This window comes from Lithobates pipiens, unplaced genomic scaffold (genome assembly GCF_037356315.1).
Source record: "Lithobates pipiens isolate NorthernLeopardFrog02 unplaced genomic scaffold, aLitPip1_a1.2 Scaffold_8, whole genome shotgun sequence".
In the NCBI taxonomy this organism is placed as follows: Eukaryota; Metazoa; Chordata; class Amphibia; order Anura; family Ranidae; genus Lithobates; species Lithobates pipiens.
The window spans coordinates 242096915-242121864 of record NW_027507903.1 but is presented as its reverse complement, the minus strand read 5'-3'; the positions used below and the strand labels follow the sequence as shown (position 1 = coordinate 242121864).

Genomic DNA, 24950 nt, shown 5'->3' with positions numbered 1-24950 from the left:
AAACTACAAGTGCAAAGTGCACTTGAAATTGCACTGAAAGTGCATTTGGAAGTGCTGTCGCTGTAGATCCGAGGGGGACATGCAAGGAAAATAAAAATCAGCATTTTAGCTTGCACATGAAGGGATAATAAAATCAACAGAGCTTCCCCTTATTTCAGATCTACCCCTTAGATTTGCAGTGACTGCACTTTCAAGTGTACTTCCAGTGCAATTTCAAGTGCACTTTGTACTTGTAGTTTGCACTTGTAGTGCAAAGTGAATTTGCCTTTCGTAAATAACCCCCATAGAAGGTTTCTTCTGCATTAAAAATCCTCCTTCCGCAATTTCTACTTTTTTCATTAAAGTTCCAAGGTAACAAATTGTGGGTAATGTATCAAGTACATTAGACAGTTATGACAGTTTGAAAAATCAGTTTTTTTGCTTAGTTGCAACCCCTGTACCTGTAATCCTGGGCAGAACGTTAATACCGATTTGCACAGGTCTGTAACAGCATGATTACTAGAGATAAAGCTCACATTACAAACAGATTGTACATTCTCCAGTAGACCTACCAACAATTATGTAGTGCAAGGATCTGCCTGACTCTACAAATTGAGAGTGTAAGTTTGTCCTCATATTTAATACAGTAGTTTCAATAAATTTAAATTTGATTTTGATTCTACGTTAAGATTGTAAAATGTATGATGAGATTAAGATTTACATCAAGATGGGATTTTCCTTTAAAAAAATTATTAAAGTCAGATTTTATTCTGTCACTAGAGCAGCAGAGAGGGTATGGGGTGGAATGGGGTGGAGTGGGGTGGCCGGTGGGGGTTATGAATGAAGCTGACAAATTGTAATAGATCAGTCTTGTATCTGACACATGTGCATCAAATGTTTACAGGTAACTAAAAATATAAAAGATCAATTTATAAACTTGCAAATATTCAGTAAAAAATTAGTTAAAAAACCATACGTGCTTCCCTTGGATTGCTCACCAATTATGGCACTAACTACATTTGTTGTCTCTGGTAATTACAGCATAGTGATCGTTATCGAGTTTTATATCTAATTGGCATAAACAGAAGTTTATGAAATCTCATCAAGATGGCTGAGCAAGCTACCAGATATTTCTCTTGAGGCTTTATTGTCAGTTCCGTAAGTCCTTGTACAATTCATTTCTATAGCAGTGCCTAACCTTAATGACAGATGTCAGTGATGATACATGTTGTCCAGGACACACTATTCAGACATTGCTAAACTTATATGGCTGTGTGACACCTCCTGTAATTGACAGAGTTTGACATTTCTCTTCTTAGAGGGAGAAATAACATACTAACATGTTATACAGTGAAATGCACCATTACGAGGTTTTGTACGTGCCTTGTGTCCGTTAGAGCAATAATGTTTATGTAATGGTACTGGTTAATTAAGAAATACCGAGGATCAAGTACAGATGTGCTTAGCATAATTAAGATAAAAGATCTCATGAACATTTATTCCCCAATAATACAACTAAAGGACTTGGAGGTTCAATATTAGGGAAAATGAGACAAAGAGTTCTAATTCTAAGCCCCTGTACACACGGTCGGACATTCTGCCAACCAAATGTGTCGGATTTTGTCCGTCGAATTTTGCCTGTCGGATCTTGTCTGAAACTGTTGCATACACACGGTCGGACTAAGTTGTCGAAAATCCGATCATTCAGAACGTGATGACGTAATTTCGTTCCGATGGGACTACGTTCAGGCTAGTAGCCAATAGCTTTGATGTAGGAATTTGATCTGAGCATGCGTGGCACTTGGTCCAATCAAAATTCTCTATACATGATCGGAGTATGTCTGATCGAACCAGTTGGTCGGAAAATATTTCCAACAAGTTGGAAAATTGGGTCCGACGGATATTCCGACGGAATCAGTCCGATGCATACCACACACAGTCGGATTATCCGACAACACGGTCCGATAGGACACATTCAGACGGATTCTCCGACCGTGTGTACAAGGGCTTAGTGTATGTATAATCAATGTATTTTTTTTTAATGGAGCGGGGAAGGATTATAACCCCTATCACATTTGTGTTGTTGTCTTTGACCCCCTGATTCACAAACTGAATCAAAGACTGAGTGGTTTCGCCCTTCTATTTTTCCTGGTGACCACCATTATTGAGTGAGAATTTTTTTTAAATCTTAGCCCTTGTACACACGGTTGGACATTCCGACGGAAAATGTCCAATCAGACCGCGTTGTCGGATAATCCGACTGTGTGTGGGCTTTATCTGACTTTTTCCGGCAGAATGTCCGACCCACAAAGTTTGAGAGCTGGATATAAAATTTTCCGACAACATGATCTGATTGGACTTTCTCCAAACTAAGCCCTTGTACACACGGTCGGAGAATCCGTCGGAATGTGTCCTATCGGACCGTGTTGTTGGATAATCCGACTGTGTGTGGTATGCATTGGACTGTTTCCGTTGGAATATCCGTCGGACCAAATTTTACAACATGTTGGAAATATTTTCCAACCAACTGGTCCGATAGAACATACTCCGTTCATGTGTAGAGAATTCCGAACGGACAAAGTGCCACGCATGCTCAGATCAAATTACGAGACCAAAGCTATTGGCTACTAGCCTGTACGTGGTCCCATCGTAACTAAATAACGTCATCACGTTACGAACGATCAGATTTTCCGACAACTTTGTCCGACCGTGTGTATGCAACACCAGTTTCAGACAAAATCCATCGGAAAAAATCAGACGGATTTTGTTGTCGGAATGTCCGACCGTGTGTACAAGGGCTTAGAGTTATCAGTAGAACAAGAGGTGATTGTCAGTCTTACATTGGTGATGCCAGTTCGAGTGACAACTGTCTGAAAAAAATTCCCTTCACTTTGTGGAGATTCTCCATTGCATCTCTGGGACAGGAAATTAAGAAAAACTCCCAAATAGCATACAGTCAGCAAAAACCTAACATGGGTTCTTAGGTCGTTTGTGCTTTATAAAAAAAAATGTTTTGGTAATACGTAGTCTGATGCTGTAAGTGTATTACTAGTAACCCATCGCAACCAACTAAAATTATCTCTACTGGAGTCATACCAGATTAAGATGAACCTTGAATGGTTTATATAGGTTTCTGAATGTCAGAAGCCGAAAACTATTGAGTAAGACCAAAAGAATCGTGGCAGTCCTGAACTGTTTGAAACTGTTTTACTTACCTACCTGTCAGGAAGCTAATACAGCTAGAGCTCATTCTCATGCAGCTAATTCTTGTTTTTGCACAGCTAATGCTCATTCCCAAGCAAATAATGCTTGCGCACTTGTACCAGCACACAGACAAGCTTGGGATAATATCCAACGTGCACTGACACGTAGGCACATTTCTGTGCAGTCCACATGCATTGGTGCCAATCTGCCTATTTAAAGGAGATCCTGGTGTGTGCTAATCTCTGGATGTTTTTCAGCTTTCCTGTAACCTGTGTTCCTGTGTTCCTGCTTGCTGACTGATCTTCTGTGGATTCTGGATACTGACCTTGGCTTGCCTCTCACTATTCTCTGCCTGCTTCCCTGGTACTGATCTCAGCTTGTCTCTGACCATTCTCTGCCTGCTTCCCTGGTACTGACCTTGGCCTGGTCCAGGACTCTGTTCTTCCTTATTCCCTGTTACTGACCTTGGCCTGCTCCTGGATTTTTCTCTGCCTGATTCCCTCATACTGAATTTGGCCTGCTATTTGACTTTGTTTTGCCTGCTTCTTGTACATGCTGCTGCCTCACTGTGTATGACCCTGGCTCACCTTGACTACTTGTCTATCTGTGGTAATCACCTGCTACCATGCTATCATCACCAGTGCTTCTTTGAAACTTGTACCTCTGTCACCACATTCAGCGGTACTTGGACCAGAGCCTCAAGGAAACCCTCTCTTCGACCTCCAACCATGTTACATGAAACCCCTCAATTCGACTATTCCTTAGTGCAGGATACATAGAGGTATCCATGTTATGCCTGTTACACTTTTAGAATATATGACTATTATAATGATTGTTTTCAACTGCTTTATACTTTGTCATCTCTGTGCTTTCAGTTGTGATTGAGATTGACTTTTGATTGTCAAAAAGCCTAATTCTTTCTTAAAAATTGGTGGCATGAACTGATTGCTATGTAAGGACCATAGAGCATTTACTGTTACTTGACTCAAGCAGTATTGAATTTTAGGGGTTCATTTACCAATACTGGAGATTACAAAATCTGGTGCAGCTGTGCATGGTAGCCAATCAGCTTTTAACTTCAGCTTGTTCAAAAAACCTGTAAGCTAGGTGATTTTCATGCAAAGCTTCGCCAGATTTTTCACTCTCCAGTTTTAGTAAATCAACCCCTTAGTGTTTTTTCTACAAAACCTGTTTTACTGTCTAAAACTACAGATCTCTACAAATGTTTGTTCTATGTGCCTATGAGACACGTTCTAGAAGTGACATAATTTTAGCCATACCTGCAATGTACCACCGTAGGACCAGTTCCTGGAGTTCTGTTTATATAATCTCTGACTGTCCTCACAAACTGAATCAAAGACTGGGTGGTTTCAGGGACTCCATGATCAGGCCACACGGTGTAATGAAAATGCCGAACCAGCCTGGCAGCATCAAGTTGATCTTCCTGTAAAAAAAACAAGAAATAAATTATATACTGTCAAAGTAAGGGGTTTTCATATATAAACCACTATAGACAGGACAAGACCTTTTTTATACAACTGCTCATTGGCATTAACATTGTTTCGTTCAAATATTGAAACGAGCATTGTTAATTTTGTACTGAAATTATTCAGTGAGCAATTCATTTGATTAAATAACTCTATTCAATGCATTGTCAGTGTGTTGTTCTTCTCTACATTTGTACACCAGTTCTTGAACACAGAAACAACCTTGTTGAATTCTTTTATAACATCATGTCAAGACAATTCTGAAAAGGTTCTAATCCTCAATGGATGATTAGAAGAGATCACATATTTTTAGAAAGTTTGTAGAGTGAGTTTGCATTGATGGACAGTAACAATTATGTCTATTATTAAAAAGCAGAACTTCTGGCTGGTTTTCAAGAGACATGATAAAAACCATCTCTATCAACAGAACAACCATCCCAGAACCGGGTTGTAGGGCCTTTGACATTATCTGTCTTACACAAATTTTGACCTTTTAACATCTCTACCCAATACCTCTACCCAACAACTGATAACAATTTACATCTTTAGCAACTTAAATCGAGGAACTAACACCCACATAGACATCCTGACTATAACTAGAAAAGGTTGGTCATACGACTTTCACACCTCCCATCCTATGCTTAGACATTCAACTTCTACCCGATTCCCTGGCAGTTAGATTAAGGTGTTTAAGATGTGGATGTAAATGCTGGGATATCTTCCTGACACTCACTGGAACTGAAGAAGTAGCTTAGTTAAACTGTGGACGGTTTTCAACATTATAGGACAAGTCTAGATGAATCTGACTAACTACTACTATTTCTTTGGTTTAAAAACTAAGCAGCATAAGGACTGCATTTATTATGACCTACAAATGTGTGCATGTCATTTGTCAACACTGGAGGGCAAAGAATGTGTCTGTGTTGCCAATAGCACAATAGCCAATGGCACTTATACCACCTTCCTGCCCAGGCCAATTTTCAGCTTTAAGTACTGTTAAACTCCGAATGACAATTGTGCAGTCATGCAACACTGTACCCAAACAACATTGTTATCATTTTTTCACACAAATAGAGCTTTCTTTTGGTGGTACTTAATTACCACTGAATTTTTTATTTGCTAAATAAATTAATAATGACTGAAAATTTTGGGAAAAAAAACCCAAAAACGTTTTCATAGTTTGTTATAACATTTTGCAAATGGGTAATTTTTCTCCTTCAGTGATATGCGCTGATGAGGCTGCCCTAATGGGCACTCATAGGCTGCACTGATGAGGTGGAACTGATGGGCATTGATGAGCACTGATTACGAGGTGGCACTGATGAGGCTGCACTTGTAGGTGGCACTGGGGGGTACTGATAGGCGGCCCTGATGGACACTGATGGGTGGCATTGATAGGTGACACTGATGAGGAAGCACTGAGGGGCACTGATTGGCAGCACTGGTGGGGACAGATTGGCAGTACTGGTGGGCAATATTGGGACTGCGCTGATAATCAGGAGATTGATAATCAGCCCTGATTATGAGTTTACATGTCCCTTTTACACAAGCCACTAATCAGCTCTCTTCTCCTCTCGCTGTCAGCATGGGGAAAGGAGTGCCAATAACCAGCTCCTATTTAGATCCATGATCAGCTGTGATTGGACACAACTGATTACGTGATAAAGAGATGCTGATTGGCTCTTTTCTTCAACCTGTGATCAGCAGTGTCCTCCAGACACTGCAATGACAGAGCGTGCCGCCTGCGCCTCGCAGTGGGCACGATTGCGGCACGCGTCCCAGAACTAGCCGGTCGCTCTGTAACCGTCATTTGGCTATAGTGCAGTTGGCAGCTAGTTAAACACTAATATTCAGAGAAATTGTACCTTTTTAACAGCCTTAGATGTATTAGCTCTGGGGGATTTATGGGAATAACACCAAACTAAACAAAAAGGGAATTGTCCCAATACATTTTATATTGGTTTGTTTGCAAGAATGAATATATGTATATAGTGTGCTTACATCCTTGGGATGTATTTCAATTGTATCCACATAATGATAAAATTCTCTACGAAGCATAAACGAAAATTGGACCCTAAGCAAAGTTTTCAGTACTGCCACATTATTTGTGATTGCTGCAATGTATAATTTTTCATAGCAGCAGGTTGTTTGTCAGGTATAACTTTCCTTCAGGCACAGTCGTGCTGTCATAGCTAAATGCCACACTGCGAACATGGCCGCCACCCCATCAATCAATCTTTTTTAGTAAGTCCTTGAGTAGATTGTGCATTTCAGAAAAAAAGCAGCCTGACCTTTTGCTAAGTATTAGGTCCACCCTTGTTGCAGCCAAAGGAACAGATCATCAATACAGAAAAGTTTTGCAAAAAATAGAATTACATATTGTGTATTCCAGCATCGATTTTAAGTGCTTGATAAATGAGACTGAGTAGCAGCAGAAACTTTCACAGTGTTTAATCTCAATATAAGGGAAAACAGCTTACACTGCAGATTTTGAATTCTCTTATTGTCCATTCGGGTAGTACAGATTCTGACAGCATTTGAACTATGAGGTCTCCGTAATATAAGGAATCTTGATCAAAAGGCCAGTAATGATCACATTTTACCTGTAGAGAGAGAAGAATTATTAACTGGTCACATATGTGTGTTTTACAAAGTAATGGCATAGTTCAACAACACTGTCAATGTAAAACAAAGAACATTGCATGGAGTCGTGCCATAGTCATGCAATCATAAGATTAAGATGCACATCTATTTGCGGTTTAAGAGTTACTAATACTGTTCATGTACATATATGAGTGTATTCATACAAACATTTATTATTTGTTATTGTATTATTGAAGCTGAACTCCAGCTTTTGTTACACCAAGTTGACCCAAATGAACAATGTCCCTCACTAACAGCACTGGATGTGCTGTATAAACTGTAGCCGTGGCTATATACAGCATACAGCACTGTGTTCTGGTTGTGTGCTGAGACCTTCCTGTCTCATACCTGGGACACAAAAGAGTCTTAGTCATTCATAGAAAGCGATGTATTCTAACAGTGAATACAAAGCTTCCTCTGATTGGCTGAGCCTGAGGTTGTGACATCATCAGCCTGCCACTCTGACTCAGCCAATCAGAAGAAGCTTTGTATTCATTGCTAGAATACATTTATTTCTATGAATGGCTGAGTGCTGCTCAGACAGACTCTATTGTGTTCCAGGTTTGAAACAGGAAGGTCTCAGCACAGAGTACAGCACACCGGGCTGTATGCTGTATGTAGCCTCTGCTACATACAGTTTATACAGCGCATCCAGCAGCCTTAAATGGCCCAAACGAACTGTGTAAAGTGTAACAGAAGCTAAAGTTCAGCTTTAAAGTGATTCTAAAGGAAATAAAAAACAAACAAACATATACTTACCTGCTCTATCCAATAGCTTATTGCTATAGGGGCACTCAAGCAGGCTCCTTCCCAAGCCGCACTCTGTGTGTCACACACAAAAGCGTGGCTTAGGCCTGACCCAAGATTTTTCCTCGCTGGCTTACTGGCTGTGATTGACAGCAGCAGGAGCCAATGGACCCCGCTGCTATGTGAGCCAGTGAGGAGAGAGAGATCCGGGAGAGCCATCGCTCTCATGCACATCGCTGGATCGAGGTGGGGCTCAGGTTACTATAAGGAGGGGGCTAGGAGTGGGAGCTGCACCCAAAAGATGAATTAAAGCGGTGATCCAGCCTAATTTTATTTTTTTAAGTCAGCAGCTATAAACACTGTAGCTGCTGAATTTTAATAAGGACACTTACCTGTCCAGGGAGCCCACGATGTCGGCCCTCCGAGGCCGATCCGTCCATCGGATCGGGTGCTGGAGCCGCTATTCAAACTAAGGGAAACAGGCAGTGGAGCCTTGCAGCTTCACTGCCCGTTTCCTACTGCGCATGTGTGAGTCGTGCGGTGCTTTGAGAATGGCCGGCAGACACACACAGGTCCCAGAAGACAGTGCTCCTCTATTTCCCAGAAGACAGCGCAAGGAGGACGAGAATGGCACAGGCGTTTCCGGTAAGTAAAAAAATGTTTTTTTGAAATGTTTTTTAATGTATTTTTAGGAGCCTGTTTATGTAATTTTTTTTTTTTAGGGTGGACCTCCGCTTTAAGATAAAAAAAACTTCAGTCTTTAGAACCATTTTAACAATTCTACATTGCCATTCAATTTATGTTTTTAGGCATTTAGGTAAAAGGAAACATCAATACAGTTATTCTACAGCACAGAATGTTTGTTGTCTCCCTGTAATACCAGCTTAAATTGTATGTAAACCTTAACAATAACCAATGTAACAATGCATATACCATAGCTGTGGGATACCTCTAGAGATTGAAAATTACTTAAGTAAACACCACTACTCCAGTGGTCTCAACTAGTTTCTGGGTCCTGTGCCAACAACTTGACACAAGTGTCTTTCACAGAATCCTTTGCATTTCCTCACTGAATGCAAAGCATTCTCTGATTGGATGGGGTGGAGAGCGAGACATCACTGCCCTGCCTCTCCTTTTGATCCAATCATAGAACAGTTTGATTGCATTGAGAAAATGTGTTCACAATGCTACAGAGCTGCCACTTGGAATGGGACATGGAAACCACTGGTAACATGGAAACCACAATGGAAATATCACTGAAGTAGCATTGTCTACTTCAGTCTTTTCAGCTTCTAGAGCAGGGATATGCAATTAGCAGACCTCCAGCTGTTGCAGAACTACAAGTCCCATGAGGCATAGCAAGGCTCTGACAGCCACAAGCATGACTCCCAGAGGCAGAGGCATGATGGGACTTGTAGTTTTGCAACAGCGGGAGGTCCACTAATTGCATATCCCCATTCTAGAGGGATCCCACAGATATGGTATATATATATATATATATATATATATATATATATATATATATATATAGTTACATTGGTCCATGCTGGACTTATGTAACTATGTAAACAATGCCATACCTGGAATTTATATTTAACAAAAGTTCTACAACAAAACATTCTATAAGCATTCCTTTTTGCAAAATGTAAGAAACGCTGCAGTTATTTTATATATTTGTTGTTTACTGCTAATATAAGATTAAAAGAAACCAAATAATAGATTAACTGCTTACTGACCAGCCGCTGTCATTATACTGCGTGAGGTCAGCACAATCCCCGCAAGCCGTTGTAGCTTTAAGTCGACTGCTTTAAGCGGGATAGCAGGTGCACATGCCCACTGCACTGCGGGGGGAGGGGGGCAATGCTCATGGCCGACGGTCGCGATCACAGTCAGCCATGACGATCGCAAGCACGAGAGGCAGAACAGGGACGTGTGTGTGTAAACACACAAATCCCTGTTCTGTTCTGTGAGAAGAGACAGATCTTGAGTTCCTAATAGCTAGGAATCACGATCTGACATCCCCTCTAGTCAGTCCCCTCCCCCTACAATTAGTCAGTCCCCTCCCCCATACAGTCAGGGAACACGGTTAACCCCTTGATCGCCCCCTAGTGTTAACCCCTTCCCTGCCAGTGACATTTATACAGTAATCAGTGCATTTTTATAGCACTGATCGTTGTATAATTGTAATTGTCCCAAAAATGTGTCAAAAGTGTATGATGTGTCCACCATAAGGTCGCAGTTATGATAAAAATCGCTGATCGCCGCCATTACTAGTAAGAAAAAAATAATAATAAAAATGTCATAAATCTATCCCCTATTTTGTAGATGCTATAACATTTGCGCAAACCAATTAATATATGCTTATTGTGATTTTTTATTACCAAAAATATGTAGAAGAATACATATCGGCCTAAACTGAGAAAAAAAATGTGCTTTTTTAAAAAAAAAATTGGGATATTTATTATAGCAAAAAGTACAAAATGTTGTGTTTTTTTTCAAAATGTGTTGCTCTTTTTTTGTTTATAGTGCAAAAAATAAAAACCTCAGAGATGATCAAATACCACCAAAAGAAAGCTCTATTCGTGGGAAAAAAAGACGACAAATTTGTTTGGGTACAGCGTCAAACGACTCTTTCAGTTAAGCGACGTAATGTCGTATCGCAAAAAATGCTCTGGTCATTGAGCAGCCAAATCTTCTGGGGCTGAAGTGGTGAATATACTAGAAAGCACAGGGTACAGTATAGCACAAACAGCATGCCAATATAATCGAGATACTGCAATGCAGTTTTACTTTTCTCTTTCTCTAGCTGTTCCATTTTTCCACCTCTAGAACACTCAGCTCTGTGACAAACTAAAAATAAACTTTCAGTAATAAAAAATGTACATTTAAAATTTCAGGACTGAAACCAAGTTATTTATGAGAGCCTTTTATTTAATTGCTTTTCTGTCCAATGACAGGTCTTCTGAAAACCGAACTGTCATTTTGGCAAAGAGGCAAACATATCAAATCTCAAACACTTTCTTTTTAGTAATGATTACAATAGGCAATGATGATCTGAAAAATGCAGCAGCCTGTAGCAATCAATCACAAGACCATAACAGTAAAATTGAAGTAGAACTCCAAGAATGATCTTTTTTTCAAACTTACATTGGTTCAGCTTGACTCAATGTAATTATCCACATCTATTAACTGGGAGGGCCAATAGGAATGCTGAAAATCACTGTAGTAGCCCAAGCTACATATAATGCTGCGATATAATGGATCCTGCTCCAGCAGCTTCCACGTTGCACACTGAATACAGGGAGTCACTCACTTTGCACTTCCACCACTTATAGAATGTCTTGTATTTTTTTTCCAATGAATGCTAAATATTATCAAAAATCCACATACATCTACTGTTGTTGTTGGGCTGCTACATACAGTTACAAAATAAAGTAAACGCTAACACCAGCCATGTACCCTCAAAAATACCCTTTATTATACAAAATATAGAATATAAAAAATATACAGGTATATCTATACCCATTAAAACCACCCACCATGCTTTTCCAAACTCCTAGAATTGCTCTTGGTATAACTAAAGTGACTACACTGACAATATATCCCATCAGGGCACCTGGAACCTAGTGCCCTAGTGCCCAATGAAGATAACATATATACCAAAGTGCATCAAAAACAAAATTGAAACATTGGATCCAGCTTGATGTCTATGGGGTAACCTAGGTTAATCCAAATACTCTGTACAGAATACAAGATATTCTCTGAATGGATTGGACCAGGTGGAGAGGAGGGCCAAATGACATCATGATCTATACCTCGCTGAATCAGATAATGCCTTGTATTCATTGAAAATAATAGAAGGAGTTCTCTGAATGGCAGCAATGCCAAGTGCGTGACCTCTTATGGTCACTGTTCAGAGGGGAAACCGCTGAAGCAGCACCAGAAGATCACGACTATTACTGTATGTACCGTGGAATACTACAGTGATTTACAGCATCCCCGGTGAATCTCTAAACATCAAATATAGATATTTACTTGAGCCAAGGTACACTAACACAAAGATCATTCCTGGACTTCAACTTTAAGTTCAGTTCATTTTTAAGGATTACTTTTCATGTTATCATTGATTTTTGCACTGCCTTACTGAATAAGCTGGTTGTATGCAACCTTTCAAGCTGCAGATTAGAACTAATCTTTGACAAAAAAAGTCCAAGAATTATAGGCACAATAAAGCTTTCTGTTTTGTTATAAGGAGTTGCTGCTGGATTCTAGTAAATGATGACGCCGCGCATGGATGGGTGCCATTATAACATACACCATAAAAGCTGCAGCTGAATTGGCGGTATATTGATCCCTTTTTTTCTCAAACCTTTGAGAGCAAAGCTGTTCACATTAAAGGGTATGCTAAGCCATAGTTTTGAATAGAGTGGGACAGGATGACAATTCCTTTGAGGTCTTTTACTACTATGGTATGGCTTTATTAGAGAGATTTACTTTTGTTTTCTGTTTGGCTTGTAATAGTTTTGCCAGAAAGGAAGTGAGGGCAAATCTGAGCAGAGACAGACAGAAATAGAAATGTGACAGGGGTTCTAGCCCTTCCCTTATCTACTAAAAACAAGCATTTTTATTTATTTCTATGTTGCTATTGGAGATTTCTTCTTACTTTCTGTCTGGGAAAAAAGGTTGGGCTGAAAGTGAGGGGAAATCTTTTGGAGACCAGACCTGTATTGCCTTTCCAACTCTATCTAAAACATGGTGTTTGTTGGACATACACTTGAAGCTCCAAATGTTGGTTATGGGCTGGTATATAGAATGTTGCTGACTACTTGCAACAATTAAAGTGTATAAAACTGCAGTAATAAGTACTTAAATGTACCCAAAATTGCTATTATCACATTAAACTACTGTCCAACATGTTATACAATTATACCACATATTAAAACTGATCATTCCCTTTTCCACTGGCAACAAAAAACAAAGCTGTAAAGTACCCTTTTCAACCTTTTTACCCTAGAGCAAGAATATGCAATTAGCGGACCTCCAGCTGTTGCAGACCTACAAGTCCCATGAGGCATAGCAAGACTCTGACAGCCAAAGCATGACACCCAGAGACAGAGGCATGATGGGACTTGTAGTTTTGCAACAGCTGGAGGTCTGCTAATTGCATATTCCTGCCCTAGAGCAATGGTTCTCAACTCCTGTCCCCAGGACCCACTAACAGGCCAGGTTTGCAAGATAACTGAAATACATCACAGGTGATATCATTTGCTGCTCAATGATTGCAGTATTCTAGTTTGCATCTCCCCAAGGTAATACTTAAAATCTGGCCTGTTAGTGGGTCCTGAGGACAGGGGTTGAGAACCACTGCCCTAGAGGAACCCTTGAAAAAAATGTTCAGGTCTTGAGGAACCCCTACTAAAACCAATTAATTTGTGGTCAGTGTCCAAACCTTAGAGTAGTGATTGGAATACCTCCCTTACTGACAGCTAAAAAGATCACTGGTGTCATACCTCTGACTCTTCCAAGTGATGTTGGCCACCAAACTATGCAGACATTATCAAATGGGAGGTCAGTCAGCCACAGTTCAAGGAAAACTCCAAAGGGACCCTGGTTGAGAATGACTGCAATTATCCATCTAGGCAATGTGGGAAGGCTGAGGTCGTTTCTAGTGGCGTGATATGTTTAAAGATGATCACATATCTGGGCATCGGACAATCTCAAAGAGTCATCTGCCCTTCTATGACCATGCCACCAAAGCAAATCTGACAAAGTTATCATAACACTTGTAATGAGAATGTAGGGCAGTTGTATGCAACTAAGCTGGAAGACATACTGGAATATATATATATATATATAGTGACAATATAAACGTATAATTCCCACATCAGTATAAATCACTACAGTTTATAAATTTGCATTGAAATACTTATATGAACCCTGACTGCTTGTAAAATGGTTTCAGGTAGATTAGTTAGGTAACTGCCACTAATTATTCTATGTGCATTAATAAGAAAACCAATAGAAGCAAACAAATCAAAGTTATTTAAACAGTTATAAAAACTTCTGTGCTTTCTTGCATATTATGCTGTGAACAATTTTTCAAAGGTTAACATGACCTTTAAAATTCCATTTTTTTCATCGTTCCTTTCTACTTGCCAGCTAAAGATACATGATAAATTATTTTAGACTGATACTTATTTTTAATGTTAAAAGTAGGCTTATTTTTATGATTCCTGTGAATGCTGTTTTTCATTTTGTGGATTTATCTCTCATTAACATCCCAATGATATGCCACCAAGCTTCTCATAACTGGATAGTTACTGAGACAAAACCAAGCAGCAAAGCAATCACCAATCTCAAAGGGCTATATTATTTTAATGAAAGGATCTTGTTTATCTATGTTCAATTGCTCTGACATCTGCTAAGTGGAAAAACTTTCCTTTACTGGAGTTTATTTATTATTTTTACTCCTTATGTTTATCACACTGACAGTGCTAATATTTATGCTTGCAATTTATTTGCTTCATTTCTCAGTAGAGTCTTTGGTTTCTTTCTCTGGCACTTAATGAAACCTTCCCAAGCCTCTTGACCCTGTTGGTGCATTATGGCTCCATAGGACTCCTGTATTATGAATGTATTAAATCAGCCTCTATTTTAGTAGCAGGTCACGTGGTCATTTTCTTCTCTAGATCTCCATGCAAAATGTCTGTAGAGCTCTACTTACAAGGAAACGACAATGATACAACACAATCTAAAACTGTGCTTATAATATCACAAAATGTTTCTTTGTACAGTCTTCTTGAAATACTAATTATCATGAGCACCAAAAATGAAAGAAATGTATGTTTCCTGTAAAAGAATTTACATCAGCAGTGATTCAACAACACCGTGATTACATTTCTTTATTCTTTTATTACATTACAATGTGTGGACAGTTTCAGTGCACTAATAATTGGGAACAGCATACTACATACATCCTTAGATGGATCACGCATCAATTTCTCCAAAAACATACAGGTAAACTATGGTGTGGTTTTAGAGTAAAAGGCTATATGTTGCTCATAATACTCTTAAGCAGTGATCATTATTGTTATATACCGTATTTATCGGCGTATAACACGCACTTTTTTCCCCTTAAAATCAGGGGAAAATCGCGGGTGCGTGTTATACGCCGATCCTCCGCGATTTCTGATCGATTTTTGGGCTCTGGGCGGCTTTCGCCCGCCTTCGGCCCTTCTCACAGCTTTCGGCTGCCTTCGGCCCTTCTCGGTGGCTTTCGGCCACCTTCGACCATTCTCGGCGGCCGAAAACCACCGAGAAGGGCCGAGAGCGGTCGAAAGCCACCGAGTAAGGCCGAAGGCAACCGAAAGCCGCCGAGTAGGGCCGAAGGCAGCCAAAAGCCGCCGAGTACGGCCGAAAGCGGCGCCATTTAAAAAAATAAATGCTAGCATCACTGAGGGGACAACGATGCACAAGGCTGCAATGATGGACAGGCTGCATGACGGACAGGCTGCAATGGCAGACAGGCTGCATTGACAAGGCTGCAATGACAAGGCTGCAATGACAAGGCTGCAATGATGGACAGGCTGCATGACAAGGCTGCAATGATGGACAGGCTGCATAACAAGGCTGCAATGATGGACAGGCTGCATGACAAGGCTGCAAATGACACTGACAAGGCTTCAGATGGACACTGATAAGGCTGCATTGATGGGCATTTAAATGTAAGTTTTTTTTTCCTTAAATTTCCCTCCTAAAAGTTTTTTCCTTAAAATTCCCTCCTAAACTCGGGGTGTATGTTATACGACGGCGCGTGTTATACACCGATAAATACAGTAATTCTTTCACATGGGGCTGTCTAACTGCAGTGTGTACTTCCCAGTATTTCAATGCACCCAGGAGGGACAGGTGCAGCATGCAGCCCCGCTGCAGGCAGCCTGTCAAAGCCTAAGGCAGGCTGCGGCTGGAGGGGGCTGCATAGTGGTACTGGTGTTTAAGGCCTTGGATTGTTCAGGGATCAGGTTCTGGGAACAAGGGTCTACAGGAACCTCTTCCAGGAACCGGCAGGGCCCTAAACGCTATTACCACTAGGTACACTGCTCAACCTCGTCCAGCTGCAGCCTGGCATAAGATTTGACAGGCTGCTTTTAGCAGGGTTGGACGCTGCTCAACCTGTCCCTCCTGGGTGCAATAAATTGTCAGGAGGAACGTAAGGGGGCTAGGAGATGATAGTTTTAGGCTTGTCCTGGGGTAATTTAGCAATAGTAGATTGTACTGTGATATATAATGATAAATGAAGAATATTTGGAGTTTAATTCATACATGTTATTGGCTAACCTACATTTTTATAGTTGTAGTTCAGCTTTCAATGAACATGAGACTCACTGATCTCAAGGGTTTACATGTTTTACTACACAATACTCCTTAAACCAATTTCTCCAGGTTCAGTTTTAGGGCCAATGGCATAATAGAATATATAATCAGTGTGGTCATTTACTAGGTTAGTACCCCCATTGCATATCTTTCTTTACTCCAGCAGTTCTATAAATATTCTTGCAGGACTACTCCTGTATCATTACGCATCAGCATAACTGTTCCATGTCGTATATGCTTGGTTCAAATAATAGGTTTAGAGGAAATCATTAGGCTTAATGGAGGGAAGCTAGAAGCAGTGAACATTTTTACATATGAAATCTTAACATGATTTTGCTAATCAGGTAATTATACTGTCGTATTAGGATTAGAAAAATTCTGTGGGCTGTCATAAAAGATTTTTCCTTATTTTGTGTGGTATCCATTGAATAGTAAACAGCTGTGTAAGCACAGCATTATTCACTAATAATTGCCCATATTTAAATTTGAACTAATCCCAAAACAGTTCATGCCATGCCTTGAATGATAATCATTACAGTTACTAGTGTGGTTATGTTAGTTTACATCCAAACTGCCAAGACATCAAATGACTGGTATAGCTGGTCATATATGCAGAACCCTGGCATTTGTATATCACACAGATGCTAAGATGGTAGCTAACTTAGCTATAAAGAATAGGAGAGCTTAGTTCCGCCTCAAGTGCAGTGACCCATAGTAACCAATCAGATTACATGTACCGGTCTGACTTCAGCAATGTAAATACTGATTAGTCAGTTGTAATTAAGAATCATCACCTTTTGTAAAGCCACAACTTTTTTTCAGTTTTGGAGTAGGATAAGGTTAGAGCCTCTATCAGTGTGTCCTTTGGGTATTTTAGCAAATGAAATGATGAAAAATCTTTCCAATGCAGACACAGTTAAAAACACATTTTAGGTAGAGCAGACAAGGGTTAGAAATGATTTGTTGTTGTTGTTTGTGTTTGTGTTTCTTTCTTAAAGACAACTATTCCCCCTATTTATAGGCATCAAAGGGCCACGAAGGGAAGACAAATCTCCCCAAGGGCCCCTTCCCACTACTGCGTTACAGTAATGCCCATGTTACAGCACCTTTACACCTTTGTGGCAGTGCTGCAAAGCACTACCATTCAAAAGAGACACAGCAGGTATGATTTTTGTCCATAGCGGTGTATTAGGCAACTCAAATAAATGAATGGGCTGCCCTAGCGCAATAAACTTTAAAAGCAAGGCACCACACCACTGTTGTGAATGGGCCCTTATGGGTTAACAGACAGGAAAAAAAAAACAAGATATTAACTCTTCTTCCACTCTATGACAAAGCAGCAAAAAAAATAAAAATAGGCTTTAATAAGATAGTTTGAGCTAAATCTAGATAAAAATGAAATCTTCCACTTACCCGTCCTTTTTCAACACACTGTGTCACCATTACAGTGTTATGGACATTTTGTTCCCAAACCATTTTCCAGAAATCATCCTTGGTACCAGGAAGAGGCCCTTGCGTAGCAATATACTCTCTGCGAAAGTTATTACCCTACAAAGAGTAAATTAAACTTTTCTATTACAAGAATGGCAACATGAAATGTAAGACATTATAAGTCTATTTTATGTGCAGCCTTTTTTGAAGTAGGTTTAGCGCACATAATTTTAGTGAATGGTATTTAATTTTTTACATAATGCAATCAATGCATGGAATATAAATTATCCTGCTTTGTAACATATTGCAGCAGCCTTGAAGCATCATACAGTAAACCTCATTATTTATAAGCTTGTGGAATCACAGTCAATGTGTCTGTAGCGAGGGTGAAGGCAATATAATATTTCCACTTGGTCTGCTACTTTGAAATGCTATGAGAAACAGGGCAGGGGGCGTATTTGGGTTGATCTACTAAAGGCAAATATGCTGTTAAATTTGCTAATTTACCCTTAGTTTAGTGATCTTAGTGAAAAATTCCCTTTGCAAAGAATAGAAGAATACCCAATGGCATGAAAGAATACACAATGATGTGCATGTGCTTGGAAGGTGAAAGTCAGCAGATTTTTACCTCCTTCACTAAGCTAAGGAAAAATTCCCTTGCAAAGTGCGCATTTGCATTAAGTAAATCAACCCCCAGAACGAATATGCAGACAAGCAAAGTTGGAAAAACATCCAGATCACGGACTCAAAGGGGTTAATATACTAAATTAGAAAGGTGAATGCTCATCTACAGAGCTTCCAACCTGACACGATCTGATAGGTACACGGCATTCTGCTCCTGGTTAACACTCTGATGACACTCATATGATATATAAGCAAAGCCTTAGCTCAGGTAAATGTAATCAGAAAGGGGGGAAAAGATCAGGAGCAGAGTATTGTGTACATACTAGAATGGGTCATATTGGGGGGAGGTCTGCACTTATTTTGGTGAGGATGGTAAACTTGGGTTTGCTTTGAACATCCAATGTCAATGCCTCATAGGCAAAGGGAATTTAAAAAAGAGCATTTTCATTGCATGACTGAAGTAAATGGAGATTTGCCTTATTCATTAAGCTAAATAAGCATTTACTTTGCAGAGTATAAATCCTCTGCTTCTTTAAATCAACCCCAAAATACTGAAGCAGGGTCTGCATGACAGCCAGACAATTAGCATTTAGTATCTAGCAATTACCATGACACTTATCATGAACCTTTCATATAATGCAAGGACTGAATGGTTAGATCAAGTGATCAGGTATGTTATCCACATGGTTAACATAATAATACTTCATGAGATAAAATATCAGAGATAGAGCAAGAGAGAGAAAGCCCTGTATAATAATACAACAAATCTCAGTAATAAACAGCTACAATATGGTACTGTACATTAATCACAAGCAAAATAAGCACCATACTAATTAATTCAATCATTCACATTCTCTTTATAAATATCTTAGGTGGTTCTTCTCTTGGTAGGGGAAATAATTATTCCGCCAAAAGTCATAGATTTAAATCTGAGAATATAAACTAAGCAGTGAACAATTCATAAAACATAAAGTACAATTAAAGCAGCAAAGCTTTTATGAAAATCAAATAAACATTCAAGCCAAGGGAGGAAAACATGAAAAAAATGAAACATGCTTATAAATGTAGTAAGCAATATAATGTGTATACTCACTACGGAAAAATACATCGTAAGGCTATTGTGAGTTATATGAGAAATAGTTGACATACTGTATGAATAGGAGGTAGTATTTAGTCTCATTCCACTGGACTTGTTCTTGTAATGTTGAAAACATATCACAGCAGGTATCATAGTCACCAAGTCACTATGTGTTCATTGTCTAAGAATAGGAAATATATGAAAGTTGTGAACTCCCTATTCTAATGACATAACCCTGTACCTTGATGTCAGGCAGTCTGCATAGACGTTAATAGTTTCCTTTACATGGCTGAAGGTGTAAATGGTTGTCACCATCCAACAAAGGAGAGAAGCAGAAGACACAGACGAATACAGTCATCCTAGGTGTACCTGGAAGGTTAGAATACCACAGAAGGTGCTTTAACAAACATTACATCCCTGTGTCTTTCAAACCCAGCACTTCACTGAAAGAGAAGATTTTTTATTTTTATTTTTGAAAGCCGATGGCGTGCAAAGCACACTCAAAAACTTCACCCGGTGCCAAAAAAATGTGCACACACATAGGGAGTGAAACACAAAAAAGTGCAAGGGGTACACAAGCCCTCTAAAATCTGAGGGCCTTGCCCTGAATCCCCCAGGGCATTAGGCTCCTGACAGGGACAAGGGTACTTAAAACATGGTCTATCTGGCCGAAACCAGACAGGCCACTTTTTCTGGAAGGTCTGCCGAAACAGACCTACCCAAGTACTAGGTAGGGCTCCCCCGAAGGGAGATCCCAGAAGAGAGAGGGCGAACTAAGCCAGAAGGCCATGTCCACCCCCTCTCAAGACTTTCAGGACAGGCCCGAGGACCTGCAACCCTACTGAAAGAGAAGATTGTGCATCCAAATGACCCAACACTGAAACACAAGTGAAGTAACGTGATATGTGCAGTGCTGTGTAGTGAGGAATGCAAAGAACTGTACATTGGGGAGACAAAACAATCTTTGCAGAAATGGATGACCAAACATAGGTGGGCAAATTCTACAAGTCAGGATTTAGCAGATTTCCTAATCATAAAAGTGGTTGTAAACCTGAGGTATAAAATCTAAACAAAGCACATCATTCTTTAGTGTGTACTTGTCTCTCTCCAAAGCTCTAAGTGGGATTTCTCTCTGGTGTCTTGTTCTTCTGTTATCTGCATGAGTCACTTCTGATGACTTTTCTCTGATACCAAGAGAAAAAAGGTGATGGGGAGGAGAGCTCCAGCTGACAGTCACAGTTGTGCATGTTTTTCATGTAGTGTGAGGAGGGGGGAGTGTCCCTTCCCTCCAATCAGGGCTCAGAGTTCTTCTCCCTTAGCTGAGCAGTTTGTGAATTCAGAACCCCGCCCACTGCTTTGTGCTACTGGAAGATGCTGGCAGATCCTGTGTAAACTGTGTTTTTTGTAGAAGGCTGTAAAGGACATGGGGTTGCAGATAAACAGGTACAATCTATGTAGGAGGATTTGTTGTATCCCTGCATATCACCTGAGGTCAGTCACTTCACTGGGTATGTGTAAAGGATTTTAACCACTTTAAGGAAAAGGGGGACTCTTTCAAGGACAATGAGATTTGGTTTGCACCCCTAAACTGGGGTGGTGGCCTTCGACACCATCTGCCTTCCAAATATAATTGTATTTGATATCTCTACCCCTGGTAATGACAAAATTCACATCTTCAGCCATGTAAATCGAATGATTAATAGATACGCAGACTTCCTGACAACAAGGGGGAGGATTATATAATTAGAACACGGTGGTCCCACAACTTTCACACCTCCCATCCTGTAGTTGAAATCAACATCTACCTTGATGCTGTCCCTGGTGAATAAATTAGAGTCACTGTGCTACCTGTGTGGATAGAAATGCTGGGTATGTTCCTGACACTGACACTGAAACTGAAGAAGCTCAATTGAATATGACTAACTACTATTAGCTAATCTAAACAAATAAAATATTTTAAACCACGCAGTGTATTGAAAAGACTGGAAACATTGGTACAATTATCTGTTGAATAAATAAGAACAGAGGAAACATTATTGAAATAGGCAGTGAAGGAGCAGAGAAAGGATATATTTAAAAAAGCAGAACTAAAGTCAGTATATTTAGCTTCTCTCTAGCATCCCAAGTCCATGAAGAGTCCCTCGCTGGCATCTCTTCGTATGCCAGTCTTCAGCCCTCTTCATTGGCAAGCCCAGGATGACATAACTCCTGAGCATGTGCAGGAGTCAGTCATCCTGGCATGCGGGGCCCTTACTGCTAAAGTATGCTGAGTTATGCATGTGCAGTTCAGTTTACATGCTGGGGAATACTGCGAGCAGGCAGTTAGGTGTATTTTATTGCAGAACAGACATTGCATGTCTCTTCTGCAATAAATAGCCTTCCGGGTGGCAAGTGTTATACAAATGCCTTCAGTTCTGCTTTAAAAGAGAGATACACAAGAGGCAGGTGTACAGAAATGAGACAGTCACTACCCAGTGCAGGGTAAGGTCTGATAACCAAGGAACTTAGAATGTTGCTACCACTCTTGCTCTGGTCCTCAGCCTACAAGATAATATTGATTCCAAAACTATGCACAGTAATCCATCAAAACAAGTAAATCCTGGTTACTTTCCATGTTAACTAAATTTTTCAGATTTTTTGCTTATTTGGCAGTTGGCTTGCTTTGCTTAGAGAATGGGCCTGGCCATATACTAATGAATTATTTAGGCTAATTAAATCATGAGATTTCTTTGGGTAAACGTAAACAGCAAAACAACAAGAGTCATGTAAAAAGAACACATTTGTCTTCAGGGTTAATATGCTAGATATTTACACTATATGGCCAAATCTTTGTGGACACCTGACCATCCCAACTGTATGAACTTGTTGGACATTCTGTTCAAAAAACATAGGCTGATCCCCCTTCACAGGTATAACCTCAACTCTTCCTGAAAGGCTCACCAGCCAAAATAGCATTTTTCTGATATCGGGTACTGATGTTGGACAAGAAGACCAGCCTTGCAGTCAAAGTTCTATTAATCTCAAAGGTGTTTAATAGGGTTGGCATCAGGCTCGGTGCAGGCCACTCAAGGTCCTCTAACAAAGGTGCACAGTCATGGAAAGGGTCTTCACCAAATTTTGTGTCACAGGGTTTGAAGTTCACAATTGTCTAAAATGTCTTTGCTATAGCATTAACAGTGTTCTTTGGTAAAAACAGCTGAACTCAATATTTTGGATTGGTGTTCACATACTTTGACTATATAATGTTTAAGTAAAGGCAGTATCAATTGAGGTAAGTCAGTATTCTGAAAAATGAAAGTGCTACTTACTGGAGTGTAGCTGGCATTAATATAGTCTGAGCATGGGTCATCATCAACATTGGAAAGTTTTACTCTTGTAAAATCATCTATTGAAAAAACATAGTTTTTTTATGATGGGTTGAGAGCACAAGTTTGATTTACAATGCCTTTGTTTAACACATAAAGGTAATATATAAACTATAATGGTAACAACCCTAATTATGATTACTGTAATGAACACTTGAAAACATGTCCTTTAAAAGCAGCAGGTTTCTGAATTCAGACTGCACTACATTTAAAAAAAGCTTAGGAGATCAGAGCTGCTTAGTGACCTTTCACCAGCAGCTAATCAGCGGAGTATTAACAGTATGACTCCTACTGATCTTTGCAGCTCACTTTGGGGAGGGCTTTAAAATATGAATATACAGTATTAACAAACATTTATATACCGTCACAGTTTTTGATTAAATATATTTTGTCAGCGTTATACATGTGATAGTTACATAGTTACATAGTTAGTCAGGTTGAAAAGTCCATCCAGCTCAACCATAAAAAATAAATAAATAAATAAATAAATAAAAGAAAACCTATAAATGTTAGTACCCAGTTATATTATGTACATTTAGAAAAGAATCCAGGCCTTTCATAAAGAAATCTACTGAGTTGGCCAGAAACCACCTCTGGAGGGAGTCTATTCTACATTTTCACAGCTCTTACTGTGAAGAAACCTTTCTGTATTTGGAGATGAAATCTCTTTTTCTCTAGACGTAAAGAGTGCCCCCTTGTCCTCAGTGTTGACCATAAAGTGAATAACTCAACACCAAGTTCATTATATGGACCCCTTATATATTTGTACATGTTGATCATATCCCCCTTAATCTCCTCTTCTCAAGAGTGAATAAATTCAGTTCCTCTAATCTTTCCTCATAGCTGAGCTCCTTCATGCCTCTTATCAGTTTGGTTGTCCTTCTCTGCACTCTCTTCAGTTCCCCGATATCTTTTTTGAGAACTGGTGCCCAAAACTGAACGGCATATTCCAGATGAGGTCTTACTAATGATTTGTACAGGGGCAAAATGATATCTCTCTCTCCGGAGTACATACCTCTCTTAATACAGGAAAGGACTTTGCTCGCTTTGGAAACCGAAGCTTGGCATTGCATGCTATTATTGAGCTTATGATCTACCAAAACCCCCAGATCCTTCTCCACCATGATTCCCCCAGTTGTACTCCCCCTAGTATGTATGATGTGTGATCTGTTATTGCAACACTGTGTCATACAATAATTGTAATATTATATCATGCAATTAACATCCTGAAATCAGTAATAAAAATAAGAGTAAAATATATAGACTTGATCATTTTGGATATGTTTTAAATGAAATCAGCAAAAGTAATGACAGAATCAAATGTATATGTGTCTATGCCTGCACTTGTTTATGTATGGCATTCCAAACGCAGTGGAGTGATGTTACAGGCCAGCAAAAATACTCACAAGGAAGTATATTGTTGTATCGATTTTTCCCTCTGTTCTCTGGTAAAAGTGCTATGTCAAAAGATTGGTTTCGACCAACATCTTTGAGGTCCTGAGTAGACAAAAGCAATGAAACGCATTTAACTTCTAATTGATTTGTTGCAGCATAGCAGTGTATTGTAGTGATTACTAAGGATGCTATTTTAAAAAGGAAAAAAAAATCACCATTTGGTAACACTATAATTTATTTATTCAATACATTTCAACTCTGAAGCAGAGAGCAATGGAAAACCTTTTCTTTGCAGACAACATCTGAATGCTTCCTGCTTGGCCAAGTTGCACTATGTGTTGTACTATGCGTCTCTTTTTACTCCCTGTTTGGATACAGTGTTGTCACACTATGAGAACTGTATACTGGACATGGCTAAACCTATTTCCGATCCTGCCCCAACCATTGCAACTTTCACCACCCTTGCTTCACACACCTACCTACAAGGCATTCTTGCAACTGTAAACAATGCTCATTATGTGGCAATATATATCTATTGCTTAACATTTTCACTCTTTCTTTTATAAGAAGGATGAGTAACCAAAACAATTTTAAAATGTTAAAATAAATAGCACGTAACTTTCT

At 39.6% G+C, this 24950-nt stretch overlaps 1 protein-coding gene across 2 annotated transcripts in view; it reads right to left on the bottom strand.

Annotated features, from left to right (window-relative positions):
• PTPRB (protein tyrosine phosphatase receptor type B) overlaps nt 1-24950 on the bottom strand; it is a 196615-nt gene that overhangs the window by 17232 nt on the left and 154433 nt on the right. For both annotated transcript variants that reach the window (XM_077468731.1, XM_077468732.1), the window contains 5 exons: nt 24338-24428; nt 22875-22951; nt 17847-17981; nt 7151-7273; nt 4464-4627 (listed from right to left, as the gene is read on the bottom strand). In XM_077468731.1, the coding sequence (XP_077324857.1) occupies nt 4464-4627; nt 7151-7273; nt 17847-17981; nt 22875-22951; nt 24338-24428 (590 nt within the window). The remainder of the gene's footprint in view (nt 1-4463; nt 4628-7150; nt 7274-17846; nt 17982-22874; nt 22952-24337; nt 24429-24950) is intronic.